The 17,623-nt window shown below is 38.7% G+C and overlaps 1 protein-coding gene across 1 annotated transcript; it reads left to right on the top strand.

The window, feature by feature from the left end:
• The first annotated feature begins 13,829 nt into the window (after positions 1-13,829).
• Positions 13,830-17,005, top strand: LOC121967507 (glucomannan 4-beta-mannosyltransferase 9-like). Its single transcript, XM_042517785.1, has 9 exons — positions 13,830-14,493; positions 14,585-14,683; positions 14,755-15,007; positions 15,365-15,475; positions 15,542-15,678; positions 15,747-15,860; positions 15,931-16,130; positions 16,230-16,424; positions 16,503-17,005. The coding sequence occupies exons 1-9, from the start codon at positions 14,164-14,166 to the stop codon at positions 16,663-16,665; spliced, it is 1,602 nt and encodes a 533-aa protein (XP_042373719.1). The 5' UTR covers positions 13,830-14,163; the 3' UTR covers positions 16,666-17,005.
• Positions 17,006-17,623: the final 618 nt, after the last annotated feature.

The raw sequence follows: 17,623 nt of genomic DNA on the forward strand, positions 1-17,623 counted from the left end.
CATCATGAGCTAAAATCTGATCTTTTTACTTGGGGGTTCGGTCGACCGATCTGGACATTCGGTCGATCGAAAAAGCAAAAATCCTAACCTATAAAATGTTAGTCTTCCTGCAAAATAGAATTAAAATAATAGGCAAGCAGTTATATAAAGAATAATTTAGACAATCTTCGAATTGTCCAGTCTTGACTTTGAGTTTTGCTGAAACTCTAGGACGGACCGACGCCTACTGTTCCCTTTTCGGGGAATGTGTCCTCACTTACTCCTCCCAGGAAAAATTACATTTTGCCAAACCGGTCATCCAGACCGTCTGGACTTTTACTCAGCGTCCGAGACATCAGGTCTTCATGCTGGACGCCTGATCCTTGACTTGTCCAGTATTTCACCTAGTGTCTGCGACCCTCAGAATTTTCACCTAGTGCCCTTGACTCTAAGATTTTATCCAACGTCCTCGACCCATCAAGACTTTGCCTAGTTCCTCAGACCAGGACTCCGTTGTCTAACTGCAGCTAGGACTTTCCACCTACCTAACCTCAACTAGGACTTTTCTTTGCCTAAGATGACTTAGGACTTTCCTGCATATTCAGTTCAACTTGTTAGAACAACAAGACAACTTAACTTTGAACCTCTTTATCATTATCAAAATATAGGTTCAATCGTCTAGTGCTCCCCACACCAACACATTCAAATGGAGCAAACTCCTCGTGTATTGCGGTTCAATTCTCATGCGTGGACACTAACATGGAGGAAAAATTAACGGTGTTGAGGGATCCACGATTTAAGTAATCGGTTTGCGGCTTGGGCAACCCTTCAATGATGGACGGACTATGGAGGTTGGCAGTCAACACACTACTACGAGCATTTCCATATATGGTGGGCAAACAAAGGGATCGACCGCTCACCTCTAGGACTAATCAGGTCCGGGACTGTCTATACACCTTAAAAAAAAAGAATCAAGCTAAATCTTTCCAGGCTTTTGGAATCAAGTTATGAAATTAATGCAATATGATTATCTGTTCTATTAAAAGAGGATCTAGTTCTTGCCCAATGAAAGATATCTAACATTGTATAACTTAGAGAATTTTTAGGATTATACTAACGAGCACGAGATATCTCACACTATCCTATGGGTTGACATCGTGTAAATCATTTCAAAATGACCTAAAACCTTTGCCTTTATATTTTAAAATGACTCACTAGCATCATCCGTCATAAGTTATTAGCATTCACTATCTAAGTATCATTCTTTTTCAACGATCTCATTACTCAAGTATACCTATTGGTAAGGAAAATTTTATATTTTAGGCTTTAATGACTTTTTTTAAATATGGTACACGTTTAGTTGCTTGCTTAGACGACATAAACGACCATTTAACTAAGCATTATATAATGCAGCTCTCTTTCAAACAATGAGAGATGCACATGGTAGTTTTCTTATTATGTTCATAAGCAAGCTAAGTCTCACCTAAGACTTTCTAAGTATGATATCAAGATATTAAAAAGTAAAACTCTTCGAGATTTACTCGTTCTCTCTCGGTCAAGTATTTTTGCCCGAGATTAGTTGCATTGGATCGCACCTTAACTTTGCAAGGAGAGTCATACACTACAAAATAAATCCGCCATTAGCGACCTAATTAGCAACGGAACATTAAAATCATCGTTAATAAGAGATGGAATTAAATATCTATCACTATTTTGTGACAGAATTAAATATCCATCACTAATTAGCGACAGAATATTATTCTAGTCACTAATTGACCGACTGAATTAATATTTTGTCATAATATCAGACGTTATTAATAAAAAAAACATAGAAAATCTATTTGATTAGTGACAAAATTATATTTCTATCACTAAATCAACGAAGGAATTATATTGCATAGCTAATTAGCGGTATAATTCTATCACTAATTTTGCAATGGAAATATAATTTAGTCCCTAAGCCAATATAAAATTAGGGTTCCTGAATATTTTCTCCCAATCACTCTCTTCTTTCCCTCTCCCATCATCGATCCTTGGAGTTCACTACTTGATCTCCAGTGTGATCTCTATTGGTCCACGTTGGTCGACTAGAGGGGGGTGAATATCCTGAAATAAGAGTTAGAATTAATCTCTGGTTTTGGCTTAGCAAGGATGCACAATTTAATTAAGAAAAATAATTAATATAAAAGAAATAATAACTTATAAAAATAATAAGTAAGAATGCTAGGATTTTTACTTGGTTACAACTTAAATGGTTGTTAATTTAAGACACTTGTAAAGTTCCACTAAAAATATCTCCTTCGTTGAAGGCGGATAAGTATCTTACACTCTTCGAAAAGCTAAGATATTAGCTAGAAAATGAATACAGAAGTTGTTGTTCAAGTTCTATTGAATTTCTAGCTCCAAGGGTTTTTTTATAGCCCTTGGAAAAGAATAGTCATCGCTCAAAGGCACCTCTAAAGAGGTCCAGGGTGCCTCTAAGAGGATAAAGTTTTATCCTCTTCGCAACGGTAGCCTAATGGCTACTAGAGGTGCCTCAAATAGCTTGAGGGCGCCTCCCAAAATGGCGCTAGGGCCCCTTCAATAATTTGAAGACGCCTTGGCTGCGTCGCCTAGGTAGGGCGCCTGAACTAGGTCTAGGAGCCTGGAGTTTAGGCACCTAGACCGTGTCCAGGAGCCTGGAGTCCGAGCTCCTGGACAAGCAGCAAAGTCTCCATTCTCTTCTTCTGCTGCTCATTTCGCTTGGATGATTTCGGCATCCGGAATTGGGCTCACCCGAACCCATCTTCCGACTTTCTCCTTGAGCAGGCTTCCTCCTTGGTTTCTCGTCCCTCAAACCACCGTGTGCGTTCTTTTCATCTACCGGTGTACTCTTCCGCAACACCTTGTCCCTAGGATGCACCGAGCTCATTGTCTCCCTTTCTGTGTCATCTTTCTCGCTAGTTACGTTTTTCGCTCGACTTCTTGTGTTTCTAAGCTCCTGCTCACTTAGGCATAAAGATTAAATACACAAGACCTAACTTGACTTGGTTAATCACATCAAAACCAATCTAGGGTACTTACAATCTCCTCTCTAGTGAGAGGTAAAACTCCCCTCTCTCATCTCCCCTTTGACCTCGATGAGGCTCTCGTCGTGGCTGCGTGAGCTTACAAGGTCGGTCACGTGAGATCATGAGGTTGGTCACGTGAGCTCGCAAAGTCGGCCTCATGTTGTGCTTACGAGGGCGGCCTCGTGTTGTGCTCGTGAGATCATCCTCGTGCTGTGCTCGAGAGGCCAGCCTCTCGAGCATAGTTGTGCCATGTGTTCACGGCGGTCGTCCTTGTGCTATGCTTGCATCGGGTAGCCTCGTGTTGTGCTTGCATTTACCAGCCTCACGCTATACTTGAACTAGTCGACCTCACGTTATGCTTGCATCGGCCGACCTCACGCTGTGCTTGCACTGGCTGGCCTCGTGTTGTGCTCAAGGGGTCGAATGCACCTTGTGCTCGTGATAGTGGTCGTAAGCTCGGCCCCAGCCTCTCGGCCTTGGCTGGTTGCAAGCTCAACTCCGACCTTGACCTCAAGCCAGTCTGAGTAGTCGTGCGACCATGGGAGATTGGGTGCGTGTGCAGCCCTAGCTAGGCAACCATCCGCATGTGCAACTCTAGTCAGTCGACTGTGCATCCCTAGTTACCATGTGTGCGTGCAGACTTCTAATTTTTGGGTAAAAAATATCAAAAATATTGTATGTTATTTGTACACCCCCTATGTTTATGAGTGTTGACTTAATAATGTTTTGTGTGCAAGTTACTTCAGCTTGTTTGATATCTTCTCTTTTAGTACAAGTGTGCCTCTTTTAAGGTTCAAATTTAATGTTTAATTTAAGTTTAAGTATTATTGATAATATTAAGTTTGAATGATTTAATTAAGCTTAATTTAAACTATATGCATATATTTAGTTTTACACGTTTAATAGTGTTGCAAATTTTATTCTCATTATGTTATAATATATATGAATAAAGTTTGAATGTACAATAGGTTAAAAAATAGATTTAACATTGAAGAATATTTTACTAGAGTTGAAGAGTTTGTGAATTTTGTTAAGCGTCATCCAAACTGTATGAATGATGTCGAGTTACATTATTTGTGTAATCATTGTAAAATAGAAATACAATTTTCTATGATGAAGATGTCATGAAAGTACATGTAAGTATAAATGTTTTTTTTTTCAAATTAATACAACTGATATTGTAATTGAGAGCCTTATTTTTTTTTGAGCAAATTGGACCAAAAAACACACCCAAAAAAGGATGACACATTTATCGATCATTGATCAAAGTTCGTAAATGAAAGAATATAAACTTTATTATTGCTCACATTTAACAATGACTAACTCTATTAATTGTATATTAGATAACAATTTTTTTACATAGGATGAAATGACAAATCAAGTTACACAGGTGTCTCAACTTGATATAGAGGGAGTGGAGTTACAGACTCTATCCACCGATGTTGTAAATGATATTTATTATGAGGTTATCGGTGGAAGGAAAAAAAAACTCCCTCTACGGCCTTGGCTCTCAGGGAAAAATTGTATATGTTGGCCCTAGTACAGTCAGCTAAAGGGGGTGAATAGCTTACAATTAGAGTTAAAAAAAATCTCTTGCTTTTACTTAGCAAGGATGCAAAATTAATTAAGCAAATATAACATTAAAGAAGAACAACATAAAAGGAAATAAGTAAGAAGGCTATAGTATTTTACTTAATTACAACCTAGGTGGTTGTTAATCTAATACAGTGAAAGCTCACTTAAATTCTCCTTTGTTGAAGGCGAAGAAGTCTGTTACACTCTTTAATAGCTTAGAAAGGTATTAGAAAATGAATACAGAAGTTGTTGTTAATTTTCTAGCTCCAAGGGGTTTTTTTATAGCCCCTGAAAAAACTTATCTGTGGCTCGGAGGCACCTTCAAGTAGGTCCAATGCGCTTTCAATAGATTAAGTTTTATTCGTTGAAGATAAAATTTTATCTTCGTCTGACGAGTATTGAAGGCGCCTTCTAGCATGCAAGTACCCCATCGTAGTTTTGATGTGATCAAACTAAGTCAAGTTAGGTCATGTTATATTTTGATGTTATATGTCTAAGTGTGCAGGAACTTAGAAGTATCGGAAATCGAGCGAAAGATGTAGCTAGTGAGAAGGACGGTACAGGAGAGAGTCGAGGGGTTGCGTCCGAGGGACAAGGTGCTGTGGAAGAGTACGTTGGCGGACGAGAAGGAGGCACGCGGCGTTTCCGAGGGATGTGAAGTCGAAGCGGAAGGTTGCTCGAGAAGGCTAGAAAATGGATTTGAGTGAGCCCTATACCGGATGGCCAAAATCACCCAGAGCGGCGCTAGAGCGAAAGACCCGGAGAAAAAGTCAACAGAAGGTTGACTGCGGTCTGGGCGCCTGACCCGGGCGCCAAACTGGGTTCAGGCGCCCGGACCGCCCAGACCTAGGGTGCCCTAGGCGAGCACCCTGGTTTAGCCAGTTCAACCCGGTCTGGGTGCCAGGATCAAAAAACTTATCAAAATGTGCGCTGTCACGATCCGATCCGACGAGAAAGTATTCATCAAAATACTTTCTACTTTTATTTATTCAAATTTTAGAAATAATTCATGACTAAAGTGGCATCTTAGATATCATAAGTGCCAGATTAGAAAGTATTCATCAAAATATATCCCTAAGAAATTTTTGATTAATCTGGTTGGATGAAATTTATATTGGGTATTAAAATCGTGCCTAAATTAAATTTTTTTTACATGCTCTAATTTTAATTGAATTCAAGTTTTTTTTGTCTAATGTTTTTAAATAAATATCTTTGCATGATTTTGTTTGAAATTAATTAGAATTTAATTTTTATAAGAAAGATAATTTTATCACTCATCTAGAGAAAAATTGTCAAAATTTTTTGATCGTTGCATTATGTTTCTATGATTTCATATTAAAAAATAGTAGCTTTTTTTATAAAAAAAAATCATAGAGTTACTATTGAAAATTTTATTTTTAAAGCTTATCATCTTCGCTATCCATGGAAAAATTTTCAAAATTGTGTTACTGTAATTGAATTTTATCTAAATTATTTATTCAAAATGCTAACTTTTTTAAATTATCAAAAGATAGATATTGAGAATTCATTTTTTTTACTTGCTCTATTACACTATTAGAAAATTGCTTATGTTTTTTTTCTTAGAAAATATTTTAAAGTAATTTTTAAAATCAATTCTTTATATAGAAAAGAATTTACTTCTACTTTAAATCAGTTTCACAACTTCATGAAAATTTTATCATAGTTTTTGGATATTTCTTTGTTGCAAAAATTCTCAGGATTTTTAAACAATTAAACATTCTCAAAAATTAATTTTTCAATAATATTTTATAAATTATAATAGTCATCATATTTTATCCTTTAGACTTTATTTAAATTCACTTCAAATTACTTCCATAAGTGTACCTTTATTTTGAATGTGATCAAAGGGAGAGAACTAAGGTTAAGTCTAGGGGGAAATTATATTTTTTTTTATTTTTGCACAATTTTTCTTATATGCAAAATATGTACTTGCTATTTTTATTACTATCTGTTTTTTGGTTTACCATAACTTAACTTAGGGTTGCTCACATCAAAAAGGGAGAGATTGTAAGTACCTCGTGGTAGTTTTGATGTGATCAAACAAAGTCAAGTTAGGTCCTGTTATGTTTTGATACCCTGTGTCTAAGTGTGCAGGAACTTAAGAGCACAGGAAGTTTAGCAAAAGACGCAGCTAGCGAAAAGAACGGTATAGGAGAGAGTCGACAGGCTCAGTGTGTTCAAGGGACAAGGTGCTGCGGAAGAGTACGCTGGCGGATGAGAAGGAGGGGCGCGGTGTTTTTGAGAGATGAGAAGCTGAAGCAGAAGGTTGCTTGAGAAGGTCGGAAAATGAGTTCAAATGAGTCATATTTCGGATGGCCGAAATCACCTAGAGCGGAGCTGGAGTGGAAGACCGGGAGGAAAAGTTAATCGGAGGTTGACTATACTCTGGGCACCAGACTAGGTCCAGGCGCCTGAACCCAGTGCGCCCCAAGCAAGCACCCTGGTTGAGCCGGTTCAGCCTATACCATAAAACTTATTGAAATGCGCGTTGTCATGATCCGGTGCGACGATGATAAAATTCTATCCATGTTCAGGCACCTGAAACCCTTCCAGGTGCCCTGATCAAGACTATAAATACAGCTCTGATCCTAGAAGCTAAACAACATTGAAAAATACAGAGAAGAACACTTGTGAACGTTCTACCTTGAATTTAGCTTTATAATTGTGAGCTTTGACTGCTGTAAGAGGGTTCTCTGCCTAAAGGAGACTTTAGTGGGCTTTTCAATGTCTTGGATTAGTAATCACCTGATTGCAAACCAAGTAAAAGATCTATGTCTCTTTCTTTTTCTAATTTCTTAATTAGTTTCTTTTATGCAAGTGTTTATGTTAATTAAGCTGTAAAAGTTCAAAAAAGGTTTTTTTTTTTCAGGCAATTCACCTCATCTTACCAGCCTCTAAGGGACCTACAGCATGTTAAAGGTGCCTTCCATGAGGCTTTAGGGGTGCCTTCAAGCTCATTGGAGCCGCCTTTCACAAGGTAGATTAGCTTCCAGCTGATCTTCTTCATGTGGGTGGTGCATCGGTTATCCGGAGTTGAGCTCACTTGAACCTAATTCTAACCTTCTCCTTGAGCAGACTTCCACTCCGGCTTCTCGTCCCTCGGAAACGCCTCGCGTATCCTTCTCATTCGTCGGTGTATTCTTCCGCAGTTTCTCGTCCCTCGGATGTACTAAGTCAGTCAACTCCCTTCCATACTATCCTTCTCATCCTGCATCTTCCGCTCGACTTCTTATACTCCTAAGTTCCTATACACTTATACATAAGGCATCAAACGCAAACAAGACTTAACTCGATTGACCACATCAAAACTACATGGGGTACTTACAATCTCTCCATTTTTGATGTTCATCAACCTGAGTAAAAGTTAGGGTTGAAACACAATGCAATATAATTAATAAGTGAATGAAAAATTGCAATGACACTAATTATTTACAAATTAGTATATGAATAAATTTTCAATTATCCTATCTCCTCGTTAGCTTGTACCTATTTATCCCCTTTTGATCACATCAAAAAATTAGAAAAAATAAAATATATAGTTAGAAAATTTTGAAAAAAAAATTAGAAGGGTACATTATAAAAACTACCAGTAGGTTAATTTTTTTTAGAAATAATTTTAAAAATATCATATTTTTATTAATTAATATTCTATTTTGATAAAAATAATTTAACAATTACTTTTTAATTTTGAAAAATTCTAAAAATTTTCTCAAACTTAAACAGAATAAGATAGATTAGTAAAAAAATTACACAGAATGATATTAACTAATCTAGCAGAAAGGATTTATTTTAGTAGAGTAACTTAATTTTTAAAAATAAATTTTAAAAATATTTTTTAACTCTAAAAATTCTCATAATTTTCCTAGATGTGTAAAAAAAGATTATTTAATGGAAGAAAAAAAAATAAAGTTTATAGTTTTCTATTCTCTTGAATTTTTAATATTAAAAATTAACTTTTCATAAAATAATTCATAAAAATTTTATTTTTTATCAAAAAATCTCCCTCTATAGAAATACTACTGTTCTATTAGTCTAAACATTTTGAACAGAAAATTCAAAATGAAGATTATTCGAAAAATATTTTTCTAAGTCATAATAGAAATACATGTCCTACCGAGATAGAATTTGTAACTTACTATCATCTTGCCTAGCAGGCAAAGATTTACCTTTGTAGAAAGATTGATTCATTTGGATCGACACGAGGATCCAACTCCATTGCATTGCCGGAATTCATATTATATATTTAAAGTAGGTTGATCTCTTTGCTTCTCTCATGGTACAACCCTCTTCTCGCTGAACCCCCTTTCTCCTCGGTCCACAAAGGCAAAATGTAGGACTGATGCCAACAGTTCATCACGGAAGAAAGGACTCACTGAACCGGGATCGCTAACTAATACTAAATATAATAGAAAAAATTGTCTTTTCTGTATACTTTCCCCGGTTCCACTGTAAACAATTTCTACCCTAATAAATCAATAAAATGGGAAATTTAATCTAAAAAGGATTTTGAAACCTAATATAGGTTCCTACCTACAAGATTTACTAAAAATTTTGATAGTACATAATTCCTAGGGATTTTTCTTATTTGTCCCTTATGATTTTTGATGTACTAGTTTATTCTACCATAATTAATAAATCTTGAAAAAACATTTGAACATATATTCTCATTTTCCAATTTCTCTACGTTCTTTTAGTTTTTCATTTTCTATTTTAAAATTATCATATATTACTAAAGAGCATGGATTTGTTAAGTTTAATTTAAGTTTAGCATTTTCATTTTCTAATTTAAGCATATTTTTAGAAAGTATTTTAATAAATTTAAAAGATTGTTTAGGAGGTAGGAAACATACCTCACTTACCTCATGATTTGATGCTCTCCTTTCATCGCTGCTTTATTCGGTACTCATTTCTGAGAAACTTTCATCATTCCTTTGGTGGTCTGCCATCAGGGCTAATCCGGCATATTCTTCTAACTCTGATTCCAATGACAACGATTCAACTCATATCGGCTTCAAGGTCTTGTGCTTTGATTTTGTTAGTCTTTAGCCTTTGTCTTTCTCCTTCTTCTTCAGTTTAGGACATTTATCCTTGATGTGTCATTCTTTTTTACAGTTGTAGCATCGAACTTTCCTTTTATTTTGAAGATACTTCTTTGCCTCTGACTTATTAAATTTATTAGCTTTAAGAAATTTACTAAAATTTCTTACCATTAAGGTTGTCTCATCTTTATTAATAGATGCTTCGGAGTCTAGATCGTCTGTTCTTGCCTTCAGGGCAATTATCTGACTTGGCTCCTTATCTAATTATGCACATATAGATTCATGAAGTTCTAAAGTGGAAAATAAACTTTCTAATGTACTTACCTCTAGATCTTTAGAAATATAGTAGGAGTCGATTATTGAAGACCATTCGGGTGTCCTTGGAAAAGCATTCAATGTACACCTTAGAGAATATCAATTTGTTACCTTTTCTTCAAGATTTGTGAGTAGTAATCAATTCCTTCAGTTTGGCGTGTAGTTACGCTACTGACTCTCCATCTTTCAGCCAAAAGTTTGTCAGTTGGTTCAAGAGAAGGTCTCATCTCATGAGTTTTGCTTCTAATGTTCCTTTATGTAGCTCCAAGAACTTTTCCCAAAGTTTCTTTGCTGATTTATAGTGCCAATCTTGCTGATTTCTTGAGGTGGCAGCACACTTAGCAGGTAGAATTCAGCTCGTCCATTCGCCACAAAGTTCTTTCTCCAAAGGTACTCTTCTTTTTCTTCATCTTTTTGATCTTTTGGAGCTACAAAACCATATTTGATTATTAATAAAACTTCAAAGTCAGTTTTAAAAAATATCTCCATTCACTTTTTTCATAGGATGAACTCCCCCTCAAACTTTGATAGATAGATACTCGGTCTGACCATCGTCTTGTTTGCTTCAATCGACGGTTAGTTCTTCTAAAGCGGTTGGGCTCTGATACCACTTGTTGGTCCCAGTACAGTCGGCTAGAGGAGGCGAATAGCCTGTGATCAAAGTTAAAAAAATCTCTTGCTTTTACTAAGCAAGGATGCAATATTAATTAAGCAAATATAACATTAAATAAGAAGAGCATAAAAGGAAATAAGTAAGAAAACTATAATATTTTACTTGGTTGCAACCTAGGTAGTTGTTAATCCAAGACAAGTGAAAGCTCACTAAAATTCTCCTTCATTAAAGGCAGAGAAGTCTCTTACACTCTTTGATAGCTTAAAAAGATACTAGAAAATGAATACAAAAATTGTTGTTAATTTCCTAACTCCAGGGATTTTTTATAGCCCTTGGAAAAATCTATTCGTGGCTTGGAGGCGCCTTCATGTAGATCCAAGGCGCCTTCAATAGATTAAGTTTTATCTGTCGAAGATAAAACTTTATCTTCGACTAACAGGTATTGAAGGTGTTTTATCTTCGACTAACAGGTATTGAAGGTGCCTTCCATGAGGCTTTGCGGGTGTCTTCAAACTCGTTGGAGGCGCCTTCCACAAGGCAAATCAGCTTCCAGTTGGTCTTCTTCGCGTGGGTGGTGTTCCGATTATCCAGAGTTGAGTTCACCCGAACCTAACTCTGACTCTGACCTTCTCCTCGAGCAGACTTTTGCTCTAGCTTCTCATCCCTTGGAAGCATTGCACGCACCCTTTTCGTCCGCCGGTGTACTCTTCCACAGCTTCTCGTCCCTGGGATGTATCGAGCCCATCAACTCGCTTCCCGTACTATCCTTCTCATCCTCTTCATCTTCCGCTCGACTTCTTGTGCTCCTAAGTGGTTCTTGTGCTCCTAAGTTCCTGCACACTTAAGCACAAGACATCAAACACAAATAGGACATAACTTGATTGATCACATCAAAACTACCACAAGGTACTTACAGTATATAATCGTATGATGGTTCCTAAGCTTGGGGTTCGTCCAAGTTCTTTATTTACTCAAGTAGAAGAATTAATAAAAGAAAATCAAAAATTGAAGGATCGGATCACAAAGGTAGAGTAGTGGATTGATGATCCTGCCAAGATGGTAGTAGAGCGACATATGCAAGAATTCTTTATTCGCATTCCATTAATGAGTCCTTTTGTTTTTCCAACGCTGCATGATTTTGACTCACAGGAGACTCAAGACCCAAATGGTATTGATAAGTAGCTCATTCTGAGGTGTGTTGACCTTCATCTTAGTTTTTTGTTGATCATTCAACAAATGTGCAAAATTGTTTCATTAATTTTGATATTATATATATCTTTAATTATATTACATCTTTTCATAAATAATATAGATAATGGTATATTCTATCACCATCAGAGGATATTTAAATTCTCATCAAGGTATATTTTTTAAAAAACATGTAAAACTTATGTTTATTAGTTTGTGTATTTTTTTGATAAGTAGTTTTATCATTGGGTATATCTATTTTAACTTTAAATTAATATAAGAGCATGATTTTTTTCATATATGATAATTTTGCCCTTATTTTTTTAATAATCTATCATATTTTACTTACGGTAAGATAAGATGATGATGAATGTACTAGTTTTTTAGTAAAATAGGTTGTTAGATTTGAACTATATGTGCTTGTTTTTGTGATGGAATTATTTTTGATCATGTACAATGTTTTTTGTTGATAAATGAATGAGTTTGTAAATGTTGAATTTGTTGAGGATCGGTGGCCGGCTAGAAGGGGAGGTTGAATAGACGTTAACCCCATTCAAACTTTCTTTCTATAGGATGATTAGTACGTAGCGGACATACAATTACTAAGACAATGAAAGTAATAAAGAAAGCAAACGCTAACAAGATCGATGTTACATGATTGGAAAATTGCTTGCTCCTACTCTACGACTTATCCTTGAGGTGGACGATTCCTCAATCCGTAGATGGATTAATTCCCGACAATCTCCAGCTAATGTTTTCTCCTTCTCGGTAGAGCATACCTCTCACAAAGCTCTCTTCCTCTTTATAAGTTGAAAACTTAGATTAGGAGGAAGAGAATTGGCTTGGAAGCTTAAGGGAATGACTTAGAAGAATTCTAGCAAGAATCAGCAACCTCCTCCATCCCTCAAAGCTTCCTTAAATAGAGTGGAAAGAGTTAATCACAAGATAACTCATTTCCTATGCACTAGTCGATTGGAACTTCCATATCATCCTTCACCGTCTCAAGGATCTGAACCCTAGGATGAGCTTCCCAAGTTTTGCCGCACCAAGCTCCTCATGTGTGTTTCACCAAGTCCTGTATGATTCAAACACACATATCAAACTAATATGAAAGTCTAACTTAAACTTTTTAACACACACATCAAAATCATGATCGTGTCTGATCAAACCTAGGTCGATTGTTCCTACATAATGTATGCTTGTGGATGTATCTTGGATGATTTTTAATATATCGATCATTGTTTGTGAATGAGACTTTAATGTATTGTGGATATGTTTGTGATGTGGTTTACGAATGATGATGATGTCGGACAGGATATCGATTATCCTGCGGGCTAATAAGAAAGAATTTGAGGAGAATGTAAGAAAAAAAATTGAAAGAAACAAAGGGAAACTATTTAAATCTATCGTTATATGACGTTGGCGACTTAAAAATTTACGTTTGAAATTTTCAATCGTTAATCAGCCGCTGTGTTCATTTAGCGATTGCAATTTCGATCCCGAATGGTGAATTTGCAAAAATTGAAAGAAACAAAGGGAAACTGTTTAAATCTATCGTTATATGACGTTGGCGACTTAAAAATTTACGTTTGAAATTTTCAATCGTTAATCAGCCGCTGTGTTCATTTAGCGATTGAAATTTCGATCCCGAATGATGGATTTGCTTGCCGTGATAATTGACCGACTAATTATGCCTAAAAGAAGAGTGATGCTGCTAGCTTGTGTGATTTGAAACATGAACCAACAAGCTAAGAGCGAGCCCCAACGGCAAAGGAAAGGGCTTCTCGTGCATGGTTTTTGAAAATCATTGGAATTACGGTGGCGCGCTAGGGAGCTTGTGGTTGACGATTGGTGTTAGCGCGCGGGCTGTCGGTGGCGCCTCCCTGTCTCTCTCTCTCTCCTTTGGCACATTTTTTAAATTGAAATTATTCTCTCGCATGAGCTCTCTCTCCTCCAGTCCTCCTTCAGCGCGGCATTTTATTATTATTATTTTTTTTAATACTCTGTAGGTTGTATTTCATTAAATATACTCCTTCCAGTTCCACGGTTTGAGTCTCTCAGACCATGACAACAAAACCACAAATCTACAGTTTTTCATACCCTCTTTTACTTGTAGCTTATTTAAAAGCCTCACCGTCGACCCTTCTTTGAGCCCGCCCCTGCCTTGACTCTGCTTCCTCTCCTCTCCTCTCCTCTCCTCTTTTCTTTCTTTCCGATCGGCAGATCAAACCGCGATTTCCTCTTCTAGTTTTATTCTCCTGCGGATCAGTTCGTGGAATTTCGGGTCCTGAATTGGACTGTATATTTTTTTTGTGCTTCCTCTGTTTTGTTTGCACCTGCTCTGTTCCTCTGCTTTCTTTAACCTGTCGTCGGGATAAAGAGAATGGAGAGGCTTTCTTCCACGACGCTTCTCCCCGAGGCGTTCCAGGGGACGAGGGACGACATCACGCAGCAGATGGGGATCGTGTGGGAGCACATCAAGTCGCCGGTGGTGGTGCCGCTGCTGAGGCTCGCCGTCCTCATCTGCCTCGCCATGTCGCTCATGTTATTCGTCGAGAAGGTGTACATGGCGGTGGTCATCGTGCTGGTCCGCCTGTTCCGGCGGCGACCCGAGACCAACTACAAGTGGGAGCCGATGGGCGAGGACCCCGAGGCCGGCAATGCCGCCTACCCGATGGTGCTCGTCCAAATCCCCATGTACAATGAGAAAGAGGTCTGCGATTTCAAACCCCCTCCGCAGTCCAAAACGTGCGCGCATGACATGAACCGGAAGAACTTTTTTAAATCTAGTTTTTGTTCGGCAGGTGTACCAGCTATCGATCGCCGCTGCGTGCGGGCTGTCATGGCCGTCGGACCGCATCATAATTCAGGTGCTGGACGACTCGACGGATCCGGCGATCAAGGTATCGAAATGGAATGGATTGCTCGAGGTCAGAAGAGCGTAACAGTGATAGGGATTATTATGCTCGTGCAGGAGTTGGTGGTGAAGGAGTGCCACCGGCGGGCGAGCAAAGGGGTGAACATAAAGTACGAGATCAGGGAGAACAGGAACGGGTACAAGGCAGGGGCGCTGAAGGAGGGCATGAAGCACAGCTACGTGAAGCAATGCGACTACGTGGCCATCTTCGACGCCGACTTCCAGCCGGAGCCCGACTTCCTGATGCGCTCCGTCCCCTTCCTCCTCCACAACCACAACATCGCCCTCGTCCAAGCCCGCTGGAAATTCGGTATCCACTTTTTCCTACTCCATTCAGTCATCTGATTTAGCATATCGAACTGGAAGAGAACGATGGGTTGGAAAAGCTTGAGTAGGACTTTGCCGCTACTCCTCCATTAATCTTTGGAGGAGTGTCGGCGTTTCTTCTTCGCCGGGCCTTTTTATTCTTTCTGGCGCATCGTTTTGGTTGGATTTACCTACCGTTTGATGCTGCTTCGTTCATTACTGACTACTCTGTTTGCCTGATCTAGTGCCGGATCCTTTTTCTCATATTAGCTATCTCAATACTACTCTAGAAATCCAATCTTAACCTCCACAGAAACCATGGCGTGTGGGTTTGAATTGAAATGCACTGATTTTACTGCAGTGAACTCGGATGAATGTTTGATGACGAGGATGCAGGAGATGTCCCTGGATTACCATTTCACGGTGGAACAGGAAGTGGGATCCTCCACCTGCGCCTTCTTCGGATTCAATGGTCAGCCTCGAATTTGAGTTGACAGAACCATTGGCCACGAGCACTCACTGCACTCTGCATTCGCAGGGACTGCTGGTGTCTGGAGGATTTCTGCTCTCAACGAAGCGGGAGGATGGAAGGATCGGACCACGGTCGAAGACATGGATTTGGCTGTTCGAGCAAGCCTCAGGGGCTGGAAATTCATTTTCCTTGGAGATCTCGAGGCAATCCTTACTCAGTCTCATCCTCCATTGCAATATGATTGTGCTGATTCATGCTTCTTATTGAGCAGGCTAAAAGCGAGCTCCCGAGCACTCTCAAGGCCTACCGCTATCAGCAGCACAGATGGTCATGCGGACCAGCAAACTTGTTCAGGAAAATGGCGGTGGAGATCGCCATGAACAAGGTCGCTCTAAACTAATTGAATCTGCTAACTCTGAGAAGACAACTGATCGCTTCTTTTTGGCCGTCTACAGAAAGTGAACCTCTGGACCAAGATTCATGTGATATACAGCTTCTTCTTCGTTCGGAAAATCGTCGCTCACATCGTCACCTTCATATTCTACTGCGTCGTCATCCCCGCGACGGTGTTGGTTCCTCAAGTGCAAGTGCCAAAGTGGGGTTTAGTCTACGTGCCCTCCATCATCACCATGCTCAATGCTGTCGGGACTCCGAGGTACGTGCATAGGGTGAAACTTGAGCTTCAACTTGAAGACGCTGCCGCAGATGAAATCAGGGGATGATGACTGACTGTATATCTATTACGGTGCCACAGGTCTCTTCACTTGCTCGTCTTCTGGATCCTTTTCGAGAACGTCATGTCGTTGCACAGAACAAAGGCGACCTTCATCGGCCTCTTGGAAGTAGGGAGAGTGAATGAGTGGGTGGTCACGGAGAAGCTGGGCGACATCATGAAGACTAAAAATGGTGGCAAAGCAGCAAGGAGATTCAGACTCAGGATTGGTGAAAAGTAAGTGCTCTGATGCGGGGAGAAGAAAATTAGCATCTAAAAAATTTCTAATTTTCTGTTCATTCAAAATGAACTCAGGTTGCATCTTTTGGAGCTCTTTACTGGAGCTTACCTCTACTTCTGTGGCTGCTACGATCTGGCCTTCGGGAGCAACCATTACTACCTCTACCTCTTCGCCCAAGGAACTGCCTTCTTCATCGTCGGACTCGGCTATGTCGGCACTTTTGTCCCCCGTTCCTGAAGCTATTCATTGTGATCAAGCAAACAATAAAAGCTTAAGAAGCAATGCGAGGCACTGAAGAAGGCAAACTTGTGTCGATAGGATTCCTTGTGTGAATATTCTTTTGAGCATTGTGCAACCTTATAGATAGAAATTTTCATTCTTCCAGCCGCAGCTCCGAATGCCAGTAGAAATCGGCGTTTGTTGAATTCAAAGAAGGAATTGATGGCGAACAGAATTCCATTTGTTAGTTTTCAATACAAATATTGTTCCAAAATTCTTCTCTTTTTTTTTCAATGCTGAAGCTGCAAACCAATTAATTTCTGTCAAAACTCTCTTTCCCCATCGAAGAACAATCCCAAGTAATACTCAATGGCCTACTGAATGTGTTCACATGCCCTGTTCTTTCTTCGACTCTGATTTCAGCTAGTTTGATTTCAATGGCACAACAACTGCATTACACTATTCATCCGATCAATTATTGTCTCTAATTTTAGGTTATGCCCTTAGTTAACTCTTGTGGAGCAAATGTTACACTGGGGAAATTATGCGGCAACTGTGGAAAGCAATATGTTGAAAATCAAACCGGAGGTTAAACCATCAAAATCACTGGCAGTTGGCTTCACATGTCAGATGGACTGAACGGGTTGATTAGAAAAATATATACGTGTATGATATTTTAGATTCGTGGAACTATTTAGTGGCGAATCTAAACAATGCTCGAACAATTATGCAAAATATTTTAGATGAATTTGATAAATTACAGGAGAATCATGACCTCGACACATTATATCATTCACAATGCTACCAATTTTAAGATTGAAATAATTATCATCCCACAAAACCTGTCGGCTATAATTAAGAAGCAATAAAGTGGTTGTGCGTGGGTTGCATCAAACAGTCCATTAGTCCAACTATGATATCGCCCTTACTATGCAACGAAAGATAAGTCATGAGCCCACCCACTTTGAAAAATGAT

The sequence above is a fragment of the Zingiber officinale genome, chromosome 3B (assembly GCF_018446385.1).
Source record: "Zingiber officinale cultivar Zhangliang chromosome 3B, Zo_v1.1, whole genome shotgun sequence".
NCBI classification, from domain to species: Eukaryota; Viridiplantae; Streptophyta; class Magnoliopsida; order Zingiberales; family Zingiberaceae; genus Zingiber; species Zingiber officinale.

Coding starts and splice junctions, on each gene's coding strand:
- LOC121967507 (XM_042517785.1), top strand. CDS start 14,164: ATGGAGAGGCTTTCTTCCACGACGCTTCTCCCCGAGGCGTTCCAGGGG. Junction 15,476..15,541: donor CGCCTTCTTCGGATTCAATG/GTCAGCCTCGAA, acceptor CTGCATTCGCAG/GGACTGCTGGTGTCTGGAGG. Junction 16,131..16,229: donor AATGCTGTCGGGACTCCGAG/GTACGTGCATAG, acceptor ACGGTGCCACAG/GTCTCTTCACTTGCTCGTCT.